The 24,697-nt window shown below is 39.3% G+C and overlaps 18 protein-coding genes across 18 annotated transcripts; 7 read left to right on the forward strand and 11 right to left on the reverse strand.

The window, feature by feature from the left end:
* Positions 1 to 188: 188 nt before the first annotated feature.
* On the reverse strand, positions 189 to 461 carry NEHOM01_0180 (uncharacterized protein; the record flags this gene model as incomplete). The annotated part of the gene is made up of 1 exon (XM_051489058.1): positions 189 to 461. One exon carries the CDS (start codon positions 459 to 461, stop codon positions 189 to 191), a length of 273 nt encoding a protein of 90 aa, XP_051345018.1.
* A 21-nt stretch (positions 462 to 482) lies between these two features.
* On the reverse strand, positions 483 to 713 carry NEHOM01_0181 (uncharacterized protein; the record flags this gene model as incomplete). The annotated part of the gene is made up of 1 exon (XM_051489059.1): positions 483 to 713. One exon carries the CDS (start codon positions 711 to 713, stop codon positions 483 to 485), a length of 231 nt encoding a protein of 76 aa, XP_051345019.1.
* Positions 714 to 736: 23 nt separating this feature from the next.
* On the reverse strand, positions 737 to 1,075 carry NEHOM01_0256 (uncharacterized protein; the record flags this gene model as incomplete). Its single annotated transcript, XM_051489134.1, has 1 exon — positions 737 to 1,075. One exon carries the CDS (start codon positions 1,073 to 1,075, stop codon positions 737 to 739), a length of 339 nt encoding a protein of 112 aa, XP_051345094.1.
* Positions 1,076 to 2,250: 1,175 nt separating this feature from the next.
* NEHOM01_0257 (uncharacterized protein) lies at positions 2,251 to 4,290 on the reverse strand (the record flags this gene model as incomplete). Its single annotated transcript, XM_051489135.1, has 1 exon — positions 2,251 to 4,290. One exon carries the CDS (start codon positions 4,288 to 4,290, stop codon positions 2,251 to 2,253), a length of 2,040 nt encoding a protein of 679 aa, XP_051345095.1.
* A 36-nt stretch (positions 4,291 to 4,326) lies between these two features.
* Positions 4,327 to 4,530, reverse strand: NEHOM01_0182 (uncharacterized protein; the record flags this gene model as incomplete). Its single annotated transcript, XM_051489060.1, has 1 exon — positions 4,327 to 4,530. One exon carries the CDS (start codon positions 4,528 to 4,530, stop codon positions 4,327 to 4,329), a length of 204 nt encoding a protein of 67 aa, XP_051345020.1.
* Positions 4,531 to 4,611: 81 nt separating this feature from the next.
* Positions 4,612 to 5,226, forward strand: NEHOM01_0258 (uncharacterized protein; the record flags this gene model as incomplete). The annotated part of the gene is made up of 1 exon (XM_051489136.1): positions 4,612 to 5,226. The coding sequence occupies one exon, from the start codon at positions 4,612 to 4,614 to the stop codon at positions 5,224 to 5,226; it is 615 nt and encodes a 204-aa protein (XP_051345096.1).
* A 402-nt stretch (positions 5,227 to 5,628) lies between these two features.
* Positions 5,629 to 6,483, reverse strand: NEHOM01_0259 (small subunit ribosomal protein S4e; the record flags this gene model as incomplete). Its single annotated transcript, XM_051489137.1, has 1 exon — positions 5,629 to 6,483. The coding sequence occupies one exon, from the start codon at positions 6,481 to 6,483 to the stop codon at positions 5,629 to 5,631; it is 855 nt and encodes a 284-aa protein (XP_051345097.1).
* A 515-nt stretch (positions 6,484 to 6,998) lies between these two features.
* NEHOM01_0260 (dihydrofolate reductase) lies at positions 6,999 to 7,565 on the reverse strand (the record flags this gene model as incomplete). The annotated part of the gene is made up of 1 exon (XM_051489138.1): positions 6,999 to 7,565. The coding sequence occupies one exon, from the start codon at positions 7,563 to 7,565 to the stop codon at positions 6,999 to 7,001; it is 567 nt and encodes a 188-aa protein (XP_051345098.1).
* A 79-nt stretch (positions 7,566 to 7,644) lies between these two features.
* NEHOM01_0261 (ubiquitin-conjugating enzyme E2 H) lies at positions 7,645 to 8,127 on the forward strand (the record flags this gene model as incomplete). Its single annotated transcript, XM_051489139.1, has 1 exon — positions 7,645 to 8,127. The coding sequence occupies one exon, from the start codon at positions 7,645 to 7,647 to the stop codon at positions 8,125 to 8,127; it is 483 nt and encodes a 160-aa protein (XP_051345099.1).
* A 694-nt stretch (positions 8,128 to 8,821) lies between these two features.
* Positions 8,822 to 9,577, forward strand: NEHOM01_0262 (uncharacterized protein; the record flags this gene model as incomplete). Its single annotated transcript, XM_051489140.1, has 1 exon — positions 8,822 to 9,577. The coding sequence occupies one exon, from the start codon at positions 8,822 to 8,824 to the stop codon at positions 9,575 to 9,577; it is 756 nt and encodes a 251-aa protein (XP_051345100.1).
* Positions 9,578 to 9,806: 229 nt separating this feature from the next.
* Positions 9,807 to 10,766, reverse strand: NEHOM01_0263 (meiotic recombination protein SPO11; the record flags this gene model as incomplete). The annotated part of the gene is made up of 1 exon (XM_051489141.1): positions 9,807 to 10,766. The coding sequence occupies one exon, from the start codon at positions 10,764 to 10,766 to the stop codon at positions 9,807 to 9,809; it is 960 nt and encodes a 319-aa protein (XP_051345101.1).
* Positions 10,767 to 12,168: 1,402 nt separating this feature from the next.
* Positions 12,169 to 15,513, forward strand: NEHOM01_0264 (uncharacterized protein; the record flags this gene model as incomplete). Its single annotated transcript, XM_051489142.1, has 1 exon — positions 12,169 to 15,513. The coding sequence occupies one exon, from the start codon at positions 12,169 to 12,171 to the stop codon at positions 15,511 to 15,513; it is 3,345 nt and encodes a 1,114-aa protein (XP_051345102.1).
* A 288-nt stretch (positions 15,514 to 15,801) lies between these two features.
* Positions 15,802 to 16,155, reverse strand: NEHOM01_0265 (uncharacterized protein; the record flags this gene model as incomplete). The annotated part of the gene is made up of 1 exon (XM_051489143.1): positions 15,802 to 16,155. One exon carries the CDS (start codon positions 16,153 to 16,155, stop codon positions 15,802 to 15,804), a length of 354 nt encoding a protein of 117 aa, XP_051345103.1.
* A 192-nt stretch (positions 16,156 to 16,347) lies between these two features.
* NEHOM01_0183 (uncharacterized protein) lies at positions 16,348 to 16,608 on the forward strand (the record flags this gene model as incomplete). The annotated part of the gene is made up of 1 exon (XM_051489061.1): positions 16,348 to 16,608. One exon carries the CDS (start codon positions 16,348 to 16,350, stop codon positions 16,606 to 16,608), a length of 261 nt encoding a protein of 86 aa, XP_051345021.1.
* A 364-nt stretch (positions 16,609 to 16,972) lies between these two features.
* Positions 16,973 to 19,726, reverse strand: NEHOM01_0266 (uncharacterized protein; the record flags this gene model as incomplete). Its single annotated transcript, XM_051489144.1, has 1 exon — positions 16,973 to 19,726. The coding sequence occupies one exon, from the start codon at positions 19,724 to 19,726 to the stop codon at positions 16,973 to 16,975; it is 2,754 nt and encodes a 917-aa protein (XP_051345104.1).
* Positions 19,727 to 19,760: 34 nt separating this feature from the next.
* On the forward strand, positions 19,761 to 20,318 carry NEHOM01_0267 (uncharacterized protein; the record flags this gene model as incomplete). The annotated part of the gene is made up of 1 exon (XM_051489145.1): positions 19,761 to 20,318. The coding sequence occupies one exon, from the start codon at positions 19,761 to 19,763 to the stop codon at positions 20,316 to 20,318; it is 558 nt and encodes a 185-aa protein (XP_051345105.1).
* Positions 20,319 to 21,105: 787 nt separating this feature from the next.
* NEHOM01_0268 (serine/threonine-protein phosphatase 2B regulatory subunit) lies at positions 21,106 to 21,615 on the reverse strand (the record flags this gene model as incomplete). Its single annotated transcript, XM_051489146.1, has 1 exon — positions 21,106 to 21,615. The coding sequence occupies one exon, from the start codon at positions 21,613 to 21,615 to the stop codon at positions 21,106 to 21,108; it is 510 nt and encodes a 169-aa protein (XP_051345106.1).
* A 25-nt stretch (positions 21,616 to 21,640) lies between these two features.
* Positions 21,641 to 24,421, forward strand: NEHOM01_0269 (insulysin; the record flags this gene model as incomplete). Its single annotated transcript, XM_051489147.1, has 1 exon — positions 21,641 to 24,421. The coding sequence occupies one exon, from the start codon at positions 21,641 to 21,643 to the stop codon at positions 24,419 to 24,421; it is 2,781 nt and encodes a 926-aa protein (XP_051345107.1).
* Positions 24,422 to 24,697: the final 276 nt, after the last annotated feature.

Here is a 24,697-nt window from a genome sequence, read left to right on the forward strand (position 1 = left end):
GACGTCATCCTATTTCAACATAACCATATTTACTCAATAAATGGTACCCAGCCTTATCTCCTGGAATATCGTATTGAGTTAGTATAATAACTTAATATAACCCCATATCAATCTAACAACAACTTAGCATAACTTAACATAACCAAACACAACTTAACTAGACTCAATTTATTGCTAATATACCTACTCTACTGCATACTTTCATGCACACTTTTAAACAGTAACTCCAATCCTTCTCTATCGAACCGTCTTTCTTTAAGCTCTTCAAAGACCCGAGTTCCATACGCTAAAACCGCTTTCTCCTTAGCAATACCAGTCTCTAACTCTTCATCCACAACTACTCTCTTCTCTATTACATCAGTAATTATCTCTATGTACTTAGAATAGACTGCAAGAGTCTCTTCACTCTCCTGAGCAAACAACTCAACTAATCGCTTCTCATATGTCTCTATCTCGCCCATGCAAAACAAATAGAAAATTGACTAAGGACTTAGGATAGGTCGTGCTTGTCCTAAGAAGATACATGCCCAGGAAAGAACTATGCATCCAGTTGCTACATAGATAGAGTACATTGTACATTCTCTATCACTTGGTCTTTTGAAATTAATTCGCGTATCAATAAGTAACCATAAAAGATGAGCAGAACCGGCTGAAGCCAAAGCCACAGCTAAAGCAAAAAGAACTGGATGTTCATACGCACTGAAGATAGCCATATAAACACTAAAATTAAAAATGGCTAAAAGCAACACTGGCAATCAAATGGACATGCAGGGGTTCCTAAACTCCGGCCTAGTTTAAGTTCGTCTTCGGTATAGACTCGTAGTCCGTCGGTTGTGTAGGTTGTTTCGATATTGGATTTAGAAGTACCTCGAATACTGAATGAGTTACTGTTTTGTAGATTTGAATTGGACTTGTTAGTATTATTAAGATTGGATGACGTCATAAGAGTATGTTTGGATTTGTTGGGTATTGAGTTAGTGCTGGATGGTTTAGATGACTTAGATGACTTAGATGACTTAGATGACTTGGATATATTCTTGGGAGTAGAGGAAAGAATCTGGTTTAGTTCGTCCATGTTGAAGAATTTGCGATTCAGTTTGGATTTGAGTTAATATGAGTTAGTATGAGTTGGTTGTTAGATAATAAAGATATGGTTGAGTTAAGTTTATTTGAGATAGTATTGAGTTGGTATTGAGTTTGGGGTTGGGTTGAAGTGGGGTTAGGATGGGTATTTGGTGGGAGTGGAGATAGGGTGCGGTTTTCTTTGAATTAAATTGGAATGAATGAATGAAAGGTGGTGGAGTTGTTAGTACTGGAGAGTAATGAAGATTGGGTTGGGGGTGGAGTAGGATGGTGGTTGGTGTAATTGGGGGTGAATGCCTATTGGTTGACAGAAATTTTGATGGAAGCTGCCTAGACTTTGGGCTAGCTGACCACTGAGAAGATGGAGTTGGGGGCAAAAGGATCTGTCTAGAAAGTGATTCCAAATGATCTGATCAAATTCAAAGTATATAAGCCCGAGTAAAAAGAAAGATATGGCAGAATCTGACAAAGCAGGAAAAAGAACTAAGATAATTATTGGAGTAGTTGTTGGTGTAGTTGTTATAGCAGGACTAGGATTTGGTATTTATTACTATATGGGGTCTGGTAGTACGTCTTCATCTGGAAGTACGGCTGGATCTAGTGGGGCAGGAGGTGCTAGTGGAACTACTAAGTAAACTGACGGGAGTACTACCTGGTTGTAGCGACAATTGGAAACCTGTTGGGCCAATGATAATTGGTACTTCCTATCTGGCGAGAACAGGATGTTTACAATAAATCTTACTTGCTACTTGTCTTACGTTACGCCGCAAGATTGGTTCCTTCAGGGCCAATCAGGGAAGATAGGTCGTTACTAAAGGTATAAATAGACATAACGATCACTAGGTATGGATCGCAAACACAGTCTTTTTGGAGCTTTAGCACTTATTGTTATTGGTACTGCTGGCACTACGCTAGTAATAGTAGACGCATATTACAAATACTGGACAAGTTAAATGTCGTTTAACGACAACCCCCTTATAATTAAGACAGCGGCCTAGTGCTTGCTTTACTAAATAAAGCCACTGTTCAAACATGTTTATCTAGATTGAGTTGTGTTATGTTATGTTGATGTTAGGTTAGTGTTGGTGTTAGTGTGGTGTAGTGGTATGCCAGATTAACTTAAGATGAGATAAGCAACTGTAATGCCTGTTTGGGCTTAAATAGTCTTTATTTACGGGTGGCTGCTAGAACAGCTGCGGTGACGGCTTGAGACGTGCGGCCATAGCGGGGTGTTTTAAGAGCAATACCTCGAATATTAGTGCTAAGGTCGGGAACGGCAGAGCCTGCTCGGAATTTAGCCGTTACAGCCCCCATAGAGCCAGATCGGCCTCGGCCTACTTGGAAACGCACTGTAAGAATAGCATCTTCAATCCTGGCCTCATAGGGAAGAGATACACCCGCCGCCGCTATTTCCTTCTCTACAGCTGCCATTTCTAATAGATACCGAGCAATCCCAGGAATGGCTTCATTTAAGTCTTTAGCTTCTGGAACACTGCCTACACTAGCAGCAGCAAACTCCTTGAAAAGACTACCGGTGGCTACGGCCGAAACATCAACAACTAACAAACCATCGTATATTAGAGTCACTGCTACATCAGAGATAGTAAAAACCAGCCGACTATGCGAGATTTCTTGAATATTCAAGCCAAAAACCGCCTCGGCTCTAGCCACAGCTTCTTTAGCACTAAGTAGCTCACTTCGACCCACTTCAGCAGCAGCCACAGCCGCAGCCGTTTGGGCAGCAGCTTCATTAGCAGTAGCAAGGGATTGAGCCGCTAAGTCAGCTGCTGCACTCCATTCGGCCTCTTGCTCAGCCAATTGACCAGCTATTTGCACCTTTTCCTGGGCCAGTCGTTCGTTTTCCAGGGCAGTTTCAGCTGCTAAAGAAGCCTCGTCCGTTGATGCACTAGTGGAAATAGCCGCTAGAATTCGAGCTTCTTCCGCAGCTAGTCCTCCTAAATCCACAGCAGCAATTGCTTCTTTAACTCGAATCTCTTCTGATCTCAATTGAGCCAAGTGCTGAGCTAGTTGTTGTTCCGTTTGGGCCATAGTACTAGCAAAGACAGTTTCAGCTGCTAAACGTTGGGCATGCCAAAGACTTTTACCTTCTCTTCTAGCATCTGATTTAGTTTGTCTTAATCTTGAAGCCAACTGAGTACTATCTAAAGCACTTAAAGAACTACAATCAATCTCTCTTTCCAAAACTTCAGCATCATGTCTCGTTCGTTCAATCTCCGCAGCTAAAACAGCCGCTAAGTCATTTTGAGCTTTAATTCTCGCTTGCATAAACTCACGATAGTATATTATCTGCTCAGGCAAAACCTTATTCCTTATCTTAGATAAGGTTTCTCTTCTAGCCGTTAAACTTAAGTTATCTAAAAACCTAATCCCAGTCTCAGCTAAAACATCACGTAATCGCTTACTAGCTGTAGCCCGAGTACTTTCATACTTACTTAAGACTTCTTCAACATTCACTGTATCATAGACCAGCGTATGACTCTCACCCGCACAAACTATCTCTGAAAGCATACCACTAACTATCTCATCAACCGTCTCAGCCGCCACCAGTTCATTATCTTCCTCCAAACCCCCCAATTCCCCCAAACCCCCCATCTCACTATTACCACCCATCTCACTACCTTGCATTACTACATCTTCACTAACATCAACTTTACCATTATTACTCACTTCAACTTTACTACTACTCATCTCAACTTTAACATTACTATTACTACTACTCATCTCAACTTTACCATTACTCATCTCAACTTTACCATTACCATTACTATTACTGCTAAGTTGATCTCGCGTGACATACTCCATTGTTCGTCGGTCGGGTGGACATAAACTCATCCGTCGATCTTCTGACTCCTCAGAATCATCCATAATAAAGTTCTCTTCTCGTTCTTCACATAGTGGTAGAGTTTCACTGAGAATACTCATATCATCTAAAGGATGAGCAACACTAACTAGTGATTCACTACTAGTTACTCCATGCTCAACAATAACGGACTTAGTTTGTTCAGTTGCAACTGAATCACTAGTTGAAGCTTCGGCTACTCTTGGTTCGGGAGCAAAACTTACACGACGGACTGAAGTTCTTCGTTCACCGGGACCTTCAGTTTCTGATGTTTTCTTAAAGTAAGCATCATCTACTACTTCGGGCGTCTTTTGGAAATAAGTATCTATATCCTGGCTTTTACGCATACAAACAAAAATCTAGCACTATTTATTACATCTCTACTATACGTTCAGTAGATCATCCAGCCAATTAGAGTTAACCCGCGTACCTTTGCCAGAACTAGGTAAAAGAGGCAGATCTTGTAAAGCTACTTCAATTCTTGTACGACGCGTTCTGGGAGAGAATTCATGAGTTACTGGATCTTTATTCTCCTTATCCCAGGTATCTCTGAACTCTTCTGATAGGGAAAGACGAGGACCACGCATTAGAGGAATCTTTCTTTCTTATTAAATACGGGAAAAGGCGGGAAGAATGAAGGCGGGAAAAGCCGGGAAATCGAAATTTTTATGGGTGTCTTTGAAGAGGAGTTAGAATTCTTTGGTTTTGGGCCGAGTGAGTTCTATAAAGAGGTTTATGAGATGGTTTGTCGCGTGATAGAAAGGTCCTTGCCGGTTAGTAAAGGTATGGGTGGTCAGATAGATAGGGCAGAAGCATCTGTAGAACGAAATATGTTGATTTTTGAACGATTTACATTACGAAATATCTTTGGATTTCCCGAAGGGTTTATCTTAGAACGTCGACTAGTTGAGACTGAAGTTGCTACAGCTGAACAAGTAAAATCACGAGTTTTAGGTTTAGCAGCTCTACTAGCTGAATGGCGAGCGATTAAAGAGAGTTTAATGGGGAAGACTGTAGCTAAACAAGAGTTAAAACAAAGAGTGGCCGAAGTAGAACAACTACCCAGTACTGAAGAGATTATTACTGGACTAGAAGAAGTAAGAGTACTAGCTCAGAAGGCACGAGAGTTAAAGAGAAAAGGTGTAAGTAGTCTGAGTCGAAGTGCTCCAGAGAAACGACTTTTAGAAGAAGAGATCAGAAGAAGAGAGTGTGAGGATTTAGAGAGTAGAGTACCATTATCTATTCTAGGACAGTTGGATCGAGTACTAAGCAATAAATTGTAATCGAGTGCCATTAAATTGAGTTGGGTTTAGTTAGTATTGTGTTTTGATAAGATAAGATAAGATTTAGTTATGTTTTGATAAGATAAGATAAGATAAGATTTAGTCGTGTTTTGATAAGATAAGATAAGATAAGATTTAGTCGTGTTTTGATAAGTTAAGATAAGATTTAGTTGTGTTAAGATTAAGATTTAGTTGTGTTTTGATAAGATAAGATAAGATTTGGGTGTATTAAGTTAAGATAACCCAACTCAATACGTAATATAACATAACCCAATATAACATAAGCTAATAAGTTGATATGCCTTTATTACTCCTAGGAGGGCTAGTTTAATGAAGTCTTTGCAACCCCAAGTTAAAGCCAAAGCAAGTAAAGCCAGAAGAAGAGGGAAGAATTACTTAAACCTACTCATCAATAGAAGAAAGATCACTCTCATCCTCAGAAGAAAGAGAAAGATCTTCATTCTCTCCACCATCTTCCATAATCTCGCCATAAACCAAATTACTCTCAACCATCTTACTAGGTTTAATACCCATATCATCAGGTAAAGAGATAAGACTCTCTCCATTCTGACCAATCACCATAACATTATCCGCCCGAGTAATAAACATCCGACCGTTTAAGTCTTCCATATTAAGCATTAAAAACCCACTTACATGCGACTTAATCTCCCTAATAATACCCACACAACCCATATTCTTACCTCGGAAAGCATAGCCAGTCATACCTGTACCAAAGGAGTAAAACTCTTCCATCTCTTGCGTATCTAAATTAAACTTAATCGTATCTCCTATCTTAATGTCTGGATCGGCGTACTTAATAGTCCGACCATCTCCAGTATGAATAGTTAAAATACCTTTGTTCTCCATTCGCTTAGCAACGACTTTGCAGAGTTTAAACTTGGACTCTTCCTCTGTAATCTGCTTTAAACAGAACTTGCGCTTGACGTTATAGAGTAAGCGATAGTGAGATTTGATTTTTGGAATGCTTATTACATCCATAAAACCAGCTGGATATTTCTTATCTAATCTAGGCTTACCATCTACTTTGACCATTCTACTACGTAAGATATAATCAATTTCTTTGGTATTCTTAGCAAAGCTTAGTTTACGTCTGATAATTAAGCAGAGAGGAAGAGAAGCTGTTAATTGATGGGGTCCACAACGAGAACGGGGGGCAAATGCACCGCCTAATTTATCTAACATCCAAGATCTTGGGGCGTTAAGTCTTTTTAAGTGTTTACGGGGGCCTCTTACCATTGTCAAGGGTTAAAAAAATAAAAGATATGTCTGTGTTAGAAGATGACGTCATATCAAATTGAATATATAAAATAAGATTGGATTTAGTGGGGGTGGTATTAGTAGGGGTGGGGTCGTATTAGGGTAGTACTGAAGTGATTGTATGAAAAGCATTACAACTTAGTATAACCCAAACTATACTATACTATACTATACTTAACTTAACTTAACTTAACTTGATAATAGGCTATACTTATGGGTTAGTAGAGAATTCGAATGGTATTAGAGTTTACTGAATGCTTTGGGAATTACTAAGACTTGATTATAACGGCATCTTCTTACTTATCATCATGTACAAACAATAAATGTCTAGTGATGTTAACTTAGTACTTAACTTAGTACTATATTCAATACGATACTATACTTAACTTAGTACTATACTCAATCTTAACTTAACTCAATACTTAACTCAATCTTAACTTAACTAATACAATACTCAACTTAACTCAATCTTAACTTAACCCAATAGGTTGAATTTATTGGAGAGGTATGGAGTTGGGAGTATGGAACATGGTGTAGAAGCCAAATGTCAAACCGGATTGGGTAATAGTGAGATTGGGTTGACCAGTGGCTTGGGAAGTTATATTGGTGAGTTTGCTTGGATCAATGAGGTGCATGGGGAAGTGTCTGTCGCCAGTAAAAGAATCTTCAATAAGGGTGAGATAGATAGTGCATGGAAGAGTTTGGAGAGCTTCAGTATAGAGAGAAGAACCTCCAAAGATAATAGGACGAAGGTTTTGAGTAGTACAAAAGTCTAAGGCTGAGGTTAAATTAGGAACATAGTAAAGAGAAGGATAAGAACCGGAAGTTAACACACTGACTTGAGAAGTAAGTACAACCATAGTCCGGCCGGGTAAAGGCTTGCCAATTGAGTCGTAGGTGGCTCGGCCCATGATTAACCCAGTTGGTACTTGAGTGGTAAGTTGTTTGAGCCAATGAAAATCGGCTGATAAACGAGGCCAGGGGAGAGTGTTTTTGTGGCCAATTACTCCAGTCGGTCGTGAAATAGCAGCAATAAGTGCAACATCCAATGGTATAGTCATAAAAAAAGAGCCAACTATTGCTTAATATGACGGCGAACAATTGGTATTTGCCTTTATTTACAAAACAGAGTGCACGGGGATGAACAGGATCAAAAGCGAGATACATAAGTTGTTCAAAAAGAACTACTGCGTTGAGTGTGATGGTGACTCTTCTGGATCGGCTTTTATTGTGACTATTAAGGGGCCAGAAGGAACACCTTTTGCCGGTGGATTATTTCGAGTTCGCGTTTACTTACCACAGGAGTTTCCGTTTAAGTCACCATCAATTGGGTTCATAACTAGGGTGTTTCATCCGAACATTGATGAAACAAGTGGTTCGGTTTGTTTGGATGTTTTGAACCAAGTTTGGTCGCCTTTGTATGATGTGCTTAACATTATCGAAACGTTCTTGCCCCAGCTCCTTTCCTATCCCAATCCTGAGGATCCTTTGAATCCTGAGGCCGGTAAGTTGTACCTTAGTAGTCGTACGGCTTATGAAGAACGAGTGCAGGAGTATGTTCGGAAGTATGCAGAACCGGCCAAAAGTGAGGCGGAAGGGGACATGTACGAAGAAATTGTCTAAATATTATGGCTGGTTTGGTGTCGAAGGAGAGTATTGCCGGCGTATGGAGTGCATTAGAGTCGGTGGCTCAGGAAACTTTGGGGGTGGGAAGTTTAGTCTGCATAGAAACAGACACGCACAAGGTGGTTTGGGACAATGGGCCTTTAGTGCAGCGAAGTCGCGATGGCCAAAATGAATAAAGTCTTGGGATAGTTTGCAGCCGAATTAGTATTGTAGATTAGATTTAATGTGGTTTAGGTTTAGTATTGGGTTAGTATTGGGTGGGTGTTAGATAGAGTAGAGTAAGGTTTAGATAGAGTAGAGTAAGGTTTAGATAGAGTAGGGTATGGTTTAGATAGAGTAGAGTGGTAGTTATATAGAGTATAGTAGGGCAGAGTTTAGATGCTTAAATAGATACTAAATTGTGTGGGTGTTGGATTAGTGTTTATAAGTTATGTCTTTATATAGGTTGTGTATTTATCTAGGTTATATCTTTATATAAGATCTGGTGACATTAAGTGAGATTAGGTTAGGAGGGGGTGGAATGGAATGGAATTTGGCATATGATTAGGGAGATAAGCTATTTGGCGTTGATTTAGGTTGGTTTTGGGTATTTTGAATGAAAAATGACTATTACCATATATGGTAATTTTTGGTAGAACTGGCCAGTTAAATTGCCCGATTAGGAGTATTTGCTTGTAAAAGTTTTAGTGATATGATGAGTAGTTCAGATACTAAACCTCAACTGAAACTAAGCTGGTGCTATAAATATACTATTGCTACGGCGGCAAGCTTTATGTGTCTTCGCTATCAATTTGATGGGGTTTCACATGCTGCGCAGAACTATACACCGGGCAGGCCGATAGCTCGTGAGAAAACTTATATGCCATCAGAAATATCTAGTGTGCTGCTTTACTCGACTGCTTGGGCAAGTTTTGTTTTGGGTCTAACTTATGCTATGATCTTTGCTTGTAGTTCGTTGGTTTACTTGATCTGTAGTTCGGAGGCAAATATGAAGTTGGCTGAATATCCGAGGGACCTGATTATTTGTGCGAGTAGTGTGGCTGGTGTGGCTACTTTAGGGTTACTTGCTTTTGTTATTTGGCAGATGGTTAGGCTATCTAATGAATGGATGAAAACGAAGAGTGGACGACGAGAAATATATAGAAGGATATCCCAAGGTTTTTGCTGGTCGGCTTTGACTTTGGGATGGTGTATTCTGATTTGTGGAGGAATGTCCTTGGGTTGTTTTTTCCTGTTGCGCTCATCACATGTGCCCTTTACGGGTTTATCCCTGCTTCTGCTGGTTATCACTATTGTAGCAGTTATATTGGAGAATTCTTGGAAAGTAGCTGTAGGGGCAATTGCCTTGGTGGTAGCAATTGGCTCTGCCCTGCTTATAATTGAAGCTCTTAACCCTAACCTAATCAATCTGAAAGAGAACCTAGCTAGTGCTTGGGCGAGTGCGTGATAAGATTGTCTTGGTATTGTGTTAGTATTATGTTAAGCTATTGGGTTGGTGGTGTTTAAGATAGTCAAAAGATAGATTTAAAATGATGTTAGGTTGGTGCTCAGTTGGTGTTGGCTATGTAGGACTGCCAAGTAAATCGTAATTAAAGGGTGCATGCCCTGAATAAATAGATAGTATGCTTGTGTTGAATTGAGTTGGGTTGTGTTGTATTGGATTGAGCTAGATTGTATTATTGAGTGCAAAAGGTGGCATGTTCTTTGAGTTTGGCGATGAGGTACTGGGGGATGGGAATAGAAGAAATGACGTTCTCAATAGAGGCTTTCTTTTGACAATTGAGCATGGTTTTGATATCAAGGGCAAGAGATTCGTCACAGAAGTTGGAGATATTACGAAGTAATGAATGTTCTGGTGAACCATTTTGAATAGGAAGTAGCTCTTCTGTGGCGGGTATTTCATTGATAAAGACCCCAATTCTTTCAAGATTAGGCACACGTAGATGAGGTCGTTTTTTACTGCCGTTTTTGTAAACATGATAGATATTAAGTCCGTGTGGATCGCAATCAAAGAGTCCAAAAACTCGAGCTGAAGAGAGTAGCATTAAAAGCCGTAAAGTATTGCCACAGGGATATCCTTTGCCCGTTACTACTAGCAACTCTTTACCGGTGGCTGTCTCAATTAAGCTGACCGCTTGAATGATATTGTTAAAGATAGCTTCTTTCTCAACCACTAGCACTGTATTAGCTGAAGTGGCCACATACTCCACATTATCCATTCGTGGGATAATAGAAAGCCCAGAAAGAAACTGGGTTGAATCTGGCTTTTTAATCACACACTTCCCATAGACCAAACCTTTCAAAGAAGGTGCAATATTCAAATAAGTTAAATCAACTCCTAAACGTTCAGCTATTCTATCTAAAACTCGCCCAATAACTCGTGGCGTGCAAAAAAGGCTCTTGCCTCGATAGTAAATCTCGCGCGGTGTCACCGTACCCTCTTCAGTCAAGAGAATGTAATAAACGGCCAAAACGTACACGGCTTCCTGCAACTTCTTCGGTGTATCTAAAGCCGATTTAGTCTGGAAAACAATATCATCATAAACCTGGGCGGCCATGGGATAGTTCGGGTACATGCACATAAAGGCCTCTTTGCTCTTTATGATATGTGCCGCCTCCTTTTTAATCCATCGCATTCTTATCACAAGTCACTATAATTTAAAGCCAACTTAGTTTATTAGACTATTAAGTTCGTATTGTGTTCGTATTGTGTTCGTATTGCGTTCTTATTGTGCTGAGAGAGATAGAAGTTAAGAAAGATAGAAGTTGACTTAGTATTAGGTTAGTATTAGGTTGTAGTGCCCAATACTAACCCAACTAGTTGTCGTGTTACTGAGTGGCTACACGCTGTTGCCAACCAATACCAACCCAATACTAGCTTCTACCAAGACCTAATCAGGCCGAATGCTCGTAGGATTTATTGAATAAAGTATCAACGTGTTGAGTATGACGTGTACATCACCTAATTGGGTTAGTATCTTCTTAAACCAATTCCTTTCTCTATTTATAGTTTGGAGTTGTACTCTACCAATCTCTAACCCAGCCCACTACTAACCTAACCTAACCCAATCCACTACTAACCCAATACAAGCAAAGAATGGTGATGGATACTTTGAACACCACACTAATACATACTCTATTGAAGCTAGTCCTTGCCACGGGCAGTGCCTTTTATAAGCAACTATGGTGGAGTTGAAATAAGATGATGACGTCATCTTGGGTTAGTGGTATTATGAAGTAAGGTCGTGTGATAATACTGCAACTGTGTTGTGTTTTGAAGAAGTTGGTAGATGCTGTGTTTGGTTTGATGTAGATGTAGTTGAGATAGGTTATAATAAACGGCCATTGCGAGTTTAAATTACTACTTAGATAGTCTTGTTTTAAGTAAAACAAACTGAATTGAATTCCTACTAATTTTCTATTTGGTATGACTTTCATATGGTTTAAGATAATATTGGGTTGAGTTTTATTGAGTTGGGGTTCTAATATGTTATAATGTATTGGTTGAATGGTTAACTAGATAGGCATGGGCGGTTGATGGTCTTATTAGGTTGTGTTTGGCTGGTTGGGATTTAGGTTGGGATGGCGGCGGAATGGTGAAGTAATCATCTGAGATTGGGGTTGGGGTTAGACCGGCTCAATAGATGCTAGTGTCTCTTGACCAGTGCTGATATATTGAGGAGAGTTCTTGGTTCGGATGGATATCTAATTCACGTATATCCTCTGGCAACAAAACAGTGATTGTTTGGGATTTGCTGGGATTCATATACTAGAATGTGTCAGGTAATCTATCATATAGATCTTTAGACAGTCTGATAAATGGTATAGATATTACAGAATTATGGGCGGTTGATAATCTATTATCGAAAGTCTAGGCTTATTTGGATATAGTTGGGTTGAGTAGATACTTGGAAAAGTTACAGACTAAGATGGTAAACTTACTTTACAGCGAGCTTTACCATCTTAGTCTGTAACTTTTGAGCTGAAATCAGCGATAGCTAGCTTGTCTAGATATCCTATTTTTTATTTCAAAGAGATATGATAGCCTTATCTATGTACATGAATAGTGTGCCTGGTGCTTACGTTCAGACGAATTCAAGATGTATATTGACATACATTGGTGTTATTACAGCTGCTCTAAGTATTCAACTTTTTACATTGGCTTGTTTTATATCTGGTGTTGTTACATCCAAGGCTAAGTGCTTCAAAGTATTGAAGTATTGGATTTTGGTCGGTTTATGCTTATTGTTAGTGAGACAGAGCCGGGCTAGTGATTCGAGTGAAATAGATGATTTGAGTGGGGATAGTGCGGGTACTGGGTGGACTTATTCAAGTGCAGACTCTGAGTCTTATAAGTCAACTTGCGAAGAATCAGATAAGATGATTGCTCTTCTGAAATCATTTGGATTTAGCTTTAATAACTCCGTCGCGCGGGTTATACCTTATAAAACTAGTAACTCACAGAAGTTGTCCGCCGATGCCGAGATAATACCAGCGCCAGATCCATCTTCCGTTTTATCAAATGTTCCCATCTATATAGTCGATTCTGTGCACGGTATACTTAGGTTTGAAATGCCTAACAATTCAACCGAAGAAGAGTGTCAAACCATTTTAAATAGCCTAAGACAGATTGCGTTTATTAGGGCATCGGCGATTGCTGTTGTCTATAAACCAGAAGATATGTCCCAACATCAAAAGAAACTAGAAATTCTATCTCGAGTTGTCAATATGGTAGAGTGTAATACGCTAGAAATCAGCATAGGTGACAACATAATAAATTCGAGCCTATTCAGCCAGATAGACCTGGATGCCTGCTGGGAAGAAGCACATAATACATTTGTTTATGCTAATTACGAACTGCCATGCTGCATTAACTTCTCAGCTATAATGAATAATAGTATTGCGAATTTGGTAGATAGTGGCGTTGCCCTGCTGCGGCCTCTCAGACAAGCTTCTCTGTGCTGCCGCGAATTTCCAAATGCCCATCTTCTTAATCTGCTGCCTCTGATAAATGAATATAGGCTCATCTTTAAAATCGAAACTGATGATGTTAGCATTGACATGAAAACCCTCCTCTCAAAGCCGCCCCAATGCAGCAATATTACCATTATAGGCGCAGACAGCGCCAAGTTAAGCCTAACCGGGATGGAAAATGCTATTGCTAACTACGAAAAGATAAGTCTATGTATCCCATGGAAAATCCTTCAATCACTGATCCAATCCAATAATTCGCTAATCCATGTTTATAGCATTGTAGGTCTTAATATTGATCCGGAAACCATCACCAAAAACATTATGGTTGGCAACACCCATCTACCTTTGAAACCGCGGGTCTTTGCGAGACAAATCCCTATTAGAATAGCCAAATCACTACCATGCAACGCCCAAGAATACTACAAAATGATCTATACCCAAGACGCCTTTAATAGTCATGGTATTTCAGTTGACGAGATCCATATTTATTATGATATTGATCGGCATGATATGCATTCGACCCTATCTATGCTTAACAAGATTGATGCGATATCAGAAATTCCAAAAGACGTTTCCAATTTCAGCGTTAAGTGCACTGGCATGAAGTTAAGCAATCCCAAATGGCAACTTCAAGAGGCAGTAAGCATTCAACTAAACAATCCTAAAATACCACCTGAGCTCACAAACTACCGAACCCAAGGCCATACGTTCTTCTGCCAAAATATACACTACAACGAAATCCATATCAAAGGGGGCCACGGACCATGGCGACTTCTCTACAACCGCTGCATCCATTTTCTAGATCTATTCCAGAGCATTAAAGCCCGAATGCTTAAGATCTCGGATCTCCGCATGCAAAAGGACTCCAAGACTATCTTTACTATAGATGTTCTACTAAGAAAGCTCAAGAAGAAACGCACAAAGAATCTCAACATACACATGCTAATCCTAGACAATGTCGATGTGTCTATTATATACAGAATGCTAGCCCGCTATAATTTAGTTCACCTAGTAGACATGCGTATCCTAAACCAAAACTTCAACGATCTTGGTATTGCTCAAACTCTCTCTCTTCCCACAAGCGGCCAAATCAAAAGTCTCATGGTCAACGATTTCCTTAGTCTAAACGAGGTTGCGCATTATAAAAACCAAGAATCGGTCGAAGGCTTCTTACTATTCCGATACGTTGAAGCAATCAAGCAAGCAAATCTAACGCCCAAAGATTGTGGTCTACACAGGTTAGTTCTGGAACCAACCAACATTAATCATAGCGCCTACAAGAACGTTTTATCCGAGTTCTGGAGATTTGGCATTCAGATCAGATCTATTTCCTTTAAAGAGTACCTCAACCTAATATCAAGCAACAAGCAATACAGCCAGACATGTCAACAAGAATTGGGCCTATGGTGCAGTAGTTTAACAGCCATAAGATCGGACCTTTCTAACTACCAAGCCAAAAACCCAACCAGCTTTAATCCAACTCAACCTCCCCGGCTAGTAATCCCAAGGAAACTCGTCAAGCACTTACTCATCAACTTCGAAGACGAAGAAATATTAACAGAAGCAAGCCTAATAGCCATTCTCCGCTGGATATCTTACCGATTTAAAGAGGTCATCACGATACAACTAGACAATCTATTTGTCAGCGAAAGTGTCAGAAGAGACCTAGTCACTCGCAATTATTGGGTTGTGTTTCTAAATAAGCTCCACACTATCCAAATCCGCAACACAACAATTGGTTTCAGTACTTCAAGTATTTCAATCCCAGAGGAGACCAAACAAATCACCATACTAGCCCAATCGTACCAAGATAATTTACTCGTCCACCATCCCAACTCCACCGCCGAGTTCATCGTCATACCATCCAACAAACTCTTCCAACTTATTACCCAGCAAACCCCACTAGATGATCTCATTCCCAAACATCTTCTCCCCAAGGAACCTATCCAAATGATCAAAGCCAACATCAAACGTCTCGACGCCAAGCAATCCTGTTCAGTCTGTCTTGTCTACCTCAATAGATCAGGCAGCAGCCAAGGAGACAGACCACCATCCAAGAGATTCTTCCAACCCAACCCAATACTAACCACCACCACATCTTTCTATTTCAAATGCGGCCACACAACATGTCTCGCCTGTGCAATTACAATCTTAGCCAGTAAACACCAAAAATGTCCAACTTGCGACCGATCATCCGAATGTAAAGCCCTATACCAACTAATCAGCTATCCCCCATCTAACTTTATCTTTACCGAAGGGTATGCCAACAACCCCACCGCCATCACCAGCTGGCTCAACGACCAAGCCTGGAACGACGGCCAAGTCTATTTCCACATCGCCTACAAAAACATCCACAAACTCTCACTCGACCTCGGCCGAAAGCCCTCCCATCTCATCCACATAATCTAATCTAATCTAATCAACACTAACACAACCCAAACTCAATAACATAAAGATGAGCCAAAACAGCTTTATTACACATAATCACTACCAAACCACTCCAAGTTAGACTAATTTTACACTAGACAACTTTGACGTAATACAACCCAGTAGAGTTTATAGAGATCTTCCTCACCACTTAAACTCACCTGAACTAAACTTACTATCACCACCTAAACCAAACTCAATCCAACTCAACTCAACTCAATCCAACTCAACTCAATACTAAACTAAACTCAATCCAACTCAACTCAATACTTAACTCATTTTAGGCTGACAAACCCTTTTCAAGTATTCATACTTCGTCTGAGTATCTCCACTAGTCTTCTCCAACTCACGAATCTTCTTTAAAGAACTCAAATACTGCTTCTCCCTCTCTAAAGCCCGAACTTCTTTCTCTTCCGCCTCTTTAACTCTAATCTCATACTTTTCCATCCACCGATTGATCTGTTCAATATAGTACTCTTCTAATTCATAGATATTAACAGATCTTTCTGAAAGTTTCCCAATTTCAATAATATGATCCATAATTAAAGAAACAGTTCCAATTCTTTCTATTTTCTCATCTAAACTATCTAAAGCTTCAATTAACATTGTTTCCAGCTGATCCATAATAAAATTTAAAAGATACCTTCAATTTAACAACAAGAACTTAATATCTAATGTTGGTGAGTGTTTATTAGATAAAAATCAAACACTCACACATAATGTACGTTGCCATTAACACTCTAATTAGATAACCAAAGAGTAACACGGGCAACAAGGGGTATAAAATTAAAATTCTTATATCTCTAGCTAATATTCATGGCTAAACAACGTAACTGTTCATGGCGAAGAGAGATAAAGAAGACAAAAACAGAAGATTCAGTTGAAGATCGGAAAAGAAGAGAAATGATTAAGAAATCACGTTTAGCCGATACATGGGAGAAGAAAGCAGAGCTACTGAATAAACGGAAAGAGATGCGAGCTCAAATCAAAGAAAGAGTTGCTGAGAGTGAAAGAGAGTTAGCTGAGAGTAGAAGAGCAAGAATGGCACTTAAGAAGAAAAACAAGCATAAGAATTGAGTTAGTTTGAGTTAGTTTAGTTTGAGTTAGTTTGAGTTGAATTAAAATAAGTATGACGTATTATTTCCTTTTATGGTAATTTAGAAGGTGTTTAGTATCCGACTAATTTGAGTTTGAGTTGGAGTGCAGTTAGATTATTGCCAAGACAAATAAAGCATTGCATTAAGTTAAGATTGAGTCAAGTTTAGATTGAGTTAGATGATAAGATGAGGTACTAAGTTGATATTGTGTTAGGATTAGGTTAGTAAATCAACTAAACTAAACTAAACTCAACCTAAACCCAACTCAATACCAAACTAAACTTAACTCAATACTAAACTAACCCAATGAAACTGTTATATGTGAACTATTTATTGGATTGGGATTAGATCTGGGTAGGTGGGATAATACTGACTTGGCGGTTCAGTAGTGAGAGATTGATGGTGGCGAGTTGGTGAGTTTCCATACTGGTGGAATGTGCGATGGCTTGTAGGTAGTACTTTTCGGCTAGACCTAGGAGTTTGTACTGATGGTAGGCTCGGCCTAAGTTGTAGTAGAGAAGGGCTAGTTTTTCGGTGGTATCACTTTCCGTGTAAAGGAAATTAGGAGTTGAAGTTTGCTGGAACTGGTAGAGAATAGAAGGAGTAGAATTAGAATGGGGAAGAATAGTGATTTGTGGTGACTGAATTGGCGTAGTAGGTGGATAATGGGTAAGAAGATAATCAAGATGGGATTTAAGTAAATGAATGCCTTTTTTGATATAACGGTTGCGATCAATGACTTTACGACTAGAAGCATGAGTAAGGAAAAGAGAAGCAAAAGTAATGGCTCTAGTAATACCAAGAAGAGACGTATCTATTTCTGGAAGACGTGAAGTATGCATAAGCTTTTCAAGTCTTTCCATAGTATCAGTATAGATAAAACTTGGAGTATAGGACAGACCAAGTAAAGTAAGAGTATAAGGTTTGTTACAGCCTGGTCGTAGAAGGCGACGACGTAGTGCTCGTTGGAAGTTCTTTTGAACCATAAAGAAGTGCTTACTCTTAAAGTAGAGAGGAATCTGAGTCAATAAGAAGTACCCCAGATAACAAAAGGACGAAAAATCAATAGACGATCGACGTGAATAGAAAACAGTCAGCTGATTAATAGCATACCCTAAAGAAGCAATATCCTGTGACTGAATAGCAATTTTAATCATCAGCCATAACAAGTCAGCATAACCAGCTAAAGATGTCCGTAAGACCGAAGAAGAAAGGGCTTTTTTAAGCAGTAATAGTGAAACAACTGGTGACTTTTCATAATAAAGAGAGATAACGTACTTTTTAAGCAACTCAATCCATTCTTCCAAAGAAAGACCACCTAAAAGAGAAGCAAGGATATCAAAATAGATCTTTTGTGATTTACTAAGATCTTTAGCTTCTTCTTTATCATAACAAACCTGGCCTAAACCGTTAATTTCCTGGAGTAGAGCATAATCCGATTCAAACTCTTTAGTTGCTAAGAGTTGACCACCCGGTAAAATCTCCTTATCAGCTGAATTACGCTTTTTCTTCTTCTTCTTCTTAAGATAGAAACAGATAAAGTTGTTCTTAAGAAAGAGATGAATTAACTCACGAGAAGAGGCTAGAAAGTAAGCTCGATCGGCCTTTTCCGGCTGCATCATTTCCGAACGACAAATATGTTGGACCTTATAAAGCAAAGAACGAGCTCGAGTACAATCAGCTGCACTATGAAAGAAAAGTGAGCCGCGTTGAATCGTCTCTTCAAACTGATACTCACTAGCTTTTATCTGTAAAGCATACTCTAACGCCAAATCAATATTACCGGCTTTTTCATAGATCTGAGATATCTTCATTTTCGTCTCTTCAAAGATGTTTTGAGCTACACCTTCTAAGACTTCTTTATACTGTAGAATGTTCTTATACTGTAAAATACACTTGTCATACTCCTTAACTCGTTCATAAATCACAGCTAGTCGTTGCTTAATACGTAAACGTTCAGTTACAATCGGTTTATGCACTTGTAAAGTCTCAGGTTCATCTGGAAGTTCTAAGGGAAAGACTTCATCAGCCTTAGCATCCACTAGTTGTAACAACCGTAAGACCAAAGCATATTTCTTCAATCGCAAGAGTACGTCCATAAAATGTCCAGTTAGAACCAAGTGCAAAGGATCGGCTAGTAATTCAATGTCCGGCACAGCATTAATCATAATAGACTCTTTGCCATTAACCAGTAAAGTATGATTAGCCTCATCAATAATCAAATTATCCTTACACGTACACCAATGTCCACTACTACGACAAACAAAGCACTTACTAGTCATTTCGGCAATCAAACCGGCAAAGAACAAAATCACCCGACTTCGCCAACATTCCGGGACTCGTTGTAAATAAACCAAAGAATCCTGAATAGTAGATAGTTCTTTATACTTCTCCTCTACAAACAACAAATCAATAAACCCAATCAAGAACTCATCCGGAGCCAAAAGAATCTTCTTCTCCTTACTTAGTTCACGACTTATTCGTTCAATAATCCGGCTTTTGTTCTTCAATGATCGAGCATTCACTAGTAAATCTACTACTAAGTCAGTGGCAAATCCTAAGTAAGGCAAAAGATCGGCCCGAATTTCAAAAACTTTCTCTTTCTGGCCCAAAGATTGATAAACTTGCAACATCTCTTCTAAAACAGATAAACTCGGTTTTATCTTTCTAATCCGCTTCAAAATGTACACTTGAAATTCTTTATCTTCAACTGCTTTCTTTTGCTGGTACAACTTCTCCCAGAGTAGTAAATCACTCTTCTTAATACTAGCAGCAATCAAAAAGGCATTAAAAGCCTTATCTTCAGCATCCATTTCCTCATAAATCACTCCTAGTAAATAATAGGCACTATCAGACGTACTGTGATAACTAAGTGCTTCTTTAATCTTATCAATAGATAAGTTTAGTTGGCCTTGAACATACAATTTGTTGGCTTCTCCTAAGATCTCTTCAGCCCGTTGTTTACCCGTTTCTTTACCCTTTCTCAATCGCTTTTTCATAACCCGTACGGACTCTTCCTTCTCTTTGCGAATGTATTCTTCAATTCCCATCATATCATTAACAGCCGGCGTTTTGGCCAACCAAGCCAAATAGTCCATATTGCCATATTAGGCAAATTTTTTGCTAATAGCCATGACTACGTCACCATCTCAGTTGTTTGTTTTCGATATTAACGGTACTTTACTAAGTAGGGTTAAAAAACAAAAGCATCGGTTTTTAACAAACAAAGCCCCAGATTTCATTTTGCCTTCATGTTCAGATCTTATTTATTTTCGGCCTTATCTATCGGAATTAGTATCTTTCTTGCACAGCCAGCAGATCAAGTACGTTCTTTGGACGACAGCAATGGAACATAATGCTGTGCATTTAGTAAACGGATTAATAGGTCAAGGATTAGACCAGGCAATAGAACATCTTTACTTTTCTACGGCTAAACCAATTCCAGGCCATCCGTACAAGCGATACAAAGATATGCAAATTATATCTGATAAGCACCAAGTCCCAATTGAACGTATCTTTTTAGTGGATGATGAAGTTGAGAAGTGTGTGCCTAAATCTTGCCATTTACCTATTGCTGAGTACGATCCATTGAATGCTGAAGATAGGGCCATATTAGATATAATTGATCAGATCAAAAACATTATTAATCAAAACTCTGATACCATTGAGAGTAAGAAAAGTTGCGCATAAGAGCAGTAGATCTAAACACAGACTAATAAGATAAAATAAATGGACTTATTTAGACACAAACCATACTTGTTTCGTTCTTATCTGCAGTACTTACTAGTTGCCAGTCGCACTAGTACTAATACAGCACTACTATCTTACTATCTTACTTCATTACTTCATTACTTCATAATACCATTAACCCAATACGTCATCATCTTATTTCAACTTTACCATAGTTACTTAATAAAAAGGCGCTACTCGTTACAAGGACTAGCTTCAATAGAGTATGTATTAGTTAAGATATGGTGGGTTTGGTTGGTTTGGTTTGGGTTGAGTTAAGTTGAGTTGGGTTGGTATTAGGCACTGCAACCTAACACAACCTAACACAACACTAATACTAACTGGAGACTCGTAGAATTTATTGAATAAAGTATCAGTGTTGGCTATGACGTATACAACACCCAATTGGGTTAGTATCTTCTTAAACTAATTCCTTTCTGGATTTATAGTCTGGAGTTGTACTCTACAAATCTCTAACTCAATACTAACTCAATGGAATTGCTGATGAATAATAAAGATGCACTAACTTGTGCTTATCCCTCGTGAAACATACTACAATACAACTAACTCACTACTAACTCAATACAAGCAAAGAATAGTAGTGAATACTCTGAATACTACACCCCAACTTAACTTAACTTAACTTAATCTAACACAAGTATCTATTTATTCGCAAAAGCTTCAAGTTAAGTTAGCTTGATCAATAACTAAACTCAACTCAACTCAATCCACCTTATCACATGATTTATCACATGATAATACTTAGGCAACTGCAATCAAGACTTTTCATTTCACTGGGACTAATCGACTCCTGCGGCTTCTTCTGGTACTTCTTAAAGACCAAATCAACTGCCGCAACAATCTTCTCCTGTTCATAAATACCTCCATAAAGATCATTAGCTATCTCCTCTAAATCTTTCCTTTCAATCGCCCCAGCTGAAATAATCTCAGCCAAAAACACACTCTTCTCCTGATTACTACTCCGATTACTAAAGATCCCTAATACCCGTAAAAACCCCCGAAAATCCAAAGTTCCTTCTACCGAACATATCTTCCTAATTACTCGCTCTCCCAATGGATTAATGCTTATCTCTGGAATACATAAAAGCTGTTCTAAGTAAATACGACCAATTTCATCCTTATCTAAGTCCCTAAACCGACTATACAGCTTCTTAATCTCAGTATCTGAAAACCGACAACCCGCCTCTCTAATACTACCGATATCTTCTTTAGTTAAACCACTGAATACCGATCCCATTTAATATTTAAAATTTGGCCGGGGCATGTTATTATCTCTAGCAGGTGGTGCTGACAAATATGCTTATCAAGTGCTAAAATTAGATAATGGTATTAGAGTTTTGTTATCTCGATCTGAAAATGCCGATAAGGCTGCGGTTTCATTAAGTGTAAAAGCAGGAGGATTTTCTAATCCAGAATCTCTACCAGGATTAGCTCATTTCTTGGAACATATGTTGTTTATGGGTACTGAGACTCATCCACACGAGAACTACTATATGGACTATATTCACAGTCATAATGGCAGTTCTAATGCTTATACAGATAGTGAAGTCACTAATTACTATTTTGATATTGATGCTGGCTATCTTAAAGAGGCTATTCATATCTTTAGTGGATTCTTTAGATGTCCTTTGATCTTAGCTAGTGCCTTGGAACGAGAAGTGCATGCGGTTGATAATGAACATTCCAATAATATTCTTTCAGAATCTTGGCGTCGTGGTCATCTGCGTACACTTCTATCTGTACCGGATACACCTCTAGCTAAGTTTCAAACTGGGAATTTAGGAACACTTTCAGGGGCTACTCAGGCGGACTTGTTTGCTTTCTGGCGAGCGGCCTACCATCCTGAACGAATGTGTTTAGTTGTGCATGGTCGTGAAACTCTAGAGGAATTAGAGATGTATGCCCGGACTAACTTTACTGATATTACTGCTGCTCCAGTTGATCCAGATTATCCTGCTTTATTCCTTCCGCCTATTTCCGGAGCTACTGAAGGTATACCTTACCTTCCCTGGCGGTCGGAAGTACTAGGTAAGGTAGTGAAGTACCGACCGGCGATTAAAATGAACTCTGATCAAAGTACACTCTCTATGATGATTGTCTTACCCGAGTCCATTACGAAGTACCGTAAGAAAACCATTGAGTATTTAGCTATGCTTATTGAAGGAACAGGGACTAGTAGTTTTGCCGCTGTCTTATTACTGAGTGGTTTAGCCACTAATGTAGGTACTGATATTAATTACAATACAATCAATACGTCTTTGAACATTCGCGTTGATTTAACTCATGATCAGCCCGAACAAATTAGAGCTATTATGACCCTTCTAGCCCAGTACTTAGAAATGATTGCCAACAATCATTCGACTGAGATTTACAATATGCTAGCTGGGATTGCTAAGTTAGAGTTTGACCACCAGGAATCAGAAGCCCCTATTACTCATGCTGAAGAGGCCGCCTATGCCATGCAGTACTATCCGACAGAAGAGTTTGCTAAGCACGCGGCTATTTGGGAAGGTTTAGATGAAGAGGATTTCAACCGGACGATCCAACTGGCTCAAGATCAGTCGCAATGGCTACTTCTCTACCGGACTAGTGATATTTCCCAGGCTGAAAGTATTATAGTTGATCAAATCTACGGCATCAACTATTCTATTGAAGATATTCCCTCAGTAGATGCCGAGTTACAAGAAAGTCTGCTTAGTCGCTTGGAATGGTCATTACCTCTAGCAGAAACAGTAGATATTGAAGCGGCCCGACAAGCCGTCCAGCCAGTTCAATTGGGACATTTACCCGTTAATATCCAAACTCTACCTGCGCCTGAGAAAGTCACTATTGTATCTGTTGAAGAGGACGGGTACACAGCCCATTTTATCCAACACCCAGAGTACAGCAGTATTAAAGAGGCCCATGTTTATCTGGCCTTCTACACGCAAGCCCATCTTGTCTCAGCTAAAACCTATACGGCCTTCATCGGACATCTTAAAGCTACCAAGCAAATCTTCATTACCAAGTACCGTATTCAACTCCAAGCCTCCCTGGGTAAACTTAGTATTACCGAGGACAAAGGGTTTATTCGTATGGTTTTTACAGGTATTCCCGGCTTATTAGAAGACTTAGTCCATAAGTTCTTAGCCGAGTATACTCAGCCCAATCCTACTCTCTTCAATCTAGCCAAAGAATCAGCTATTGCCTACTTCCAAACTCAAATTGGCCAATGTCCCTATAAACACGTTATTGCCGGCCTAGCTAAATCACGAGGTTATCCCGTCTTCTCACCAACCGAATGTCTTAACCATGCCCAATCCCTACAACTCAAAGATATCTTTACTATCTCCACTGCATCTATTAAAATGCTAGTTACCGGTAATATTTCCCAACCTGAATTCCACCGCCTAGTCCAAAGTATTACCACCTACATCACTCCAAGTATTCAAACTTTCCAGCCCACTCCACCCGAATCAGATGTTTTCATTCCCATTGAAGACCCACTTAATCGTGTCGTATCAGTCGCCCATCAAGTCAACAGCAGTTCAGCCGATGCCTTCAAGAATATAGCTCTAGCCATTCTCATAACTCAAATCCGATCGGAAACCTTCTTTGACCAAGTCCGAACTCAAGATAAGTTTGGATACATTGTTAGTATGATGAGTCATACTCTTTTCCAAACTCCCTATATCCTCTGTACGGTCCAAAGCACCAAACCCTACCCAACAATCAAGGAAAGAATCGACCGGTTCATCAGTGAAACACTCCAAGCCATCCAAAACCTATCCCCAGAAAACTACCAAATGCACCGAACAAGTGCCATTGCTTCAGTCACCGAAGAACCACTCAATCTCGCCCAGTATACCGAAGAAATATTCCATTTCTGGACAGTCATTAATTTCGACCCCAACTACAAGACCCATCTTTCCCAACTAATCAGCACTATTTCTCAAGAAGACCTACTCGCCTACTGCACTCAATTCACTCCCACCACCACCATCCATATCAGTAATTCCCTCAGCAACCCCCATCCCCCTACTTCTTCCCTTTCCACCTCCTAAACCACTTCCACCTCCTAATCAACCACTACCCAGGCAATAAATCGCCCTTGACTTAAGTTTACATTACATTATATTACGTCATAGTTACTTTACATCATAGTTACACTTACATTATGGTTACATCTACACTTACTTTACATTATAGTTACATTACATTACGTCATAGTTACATTATAGTTATCTATACATTATGGTTACATTACATTACGTCATAGTTACATTACATCATAGTTACACCTACCCATACACCTACACATACACCTACCCATACATCTA

Source organism: Nematocida homosporus (genome assembly GCF_024244095.1).
Source record: "Nematocida homosporus strain JUm1504 chromosome Unknown 4444, whole genome shotgun sequence".
Lineage (NCBI taxonomy): Eukaryota > Fungi > Microsporidia > Nematocida > Nematocida homosporus.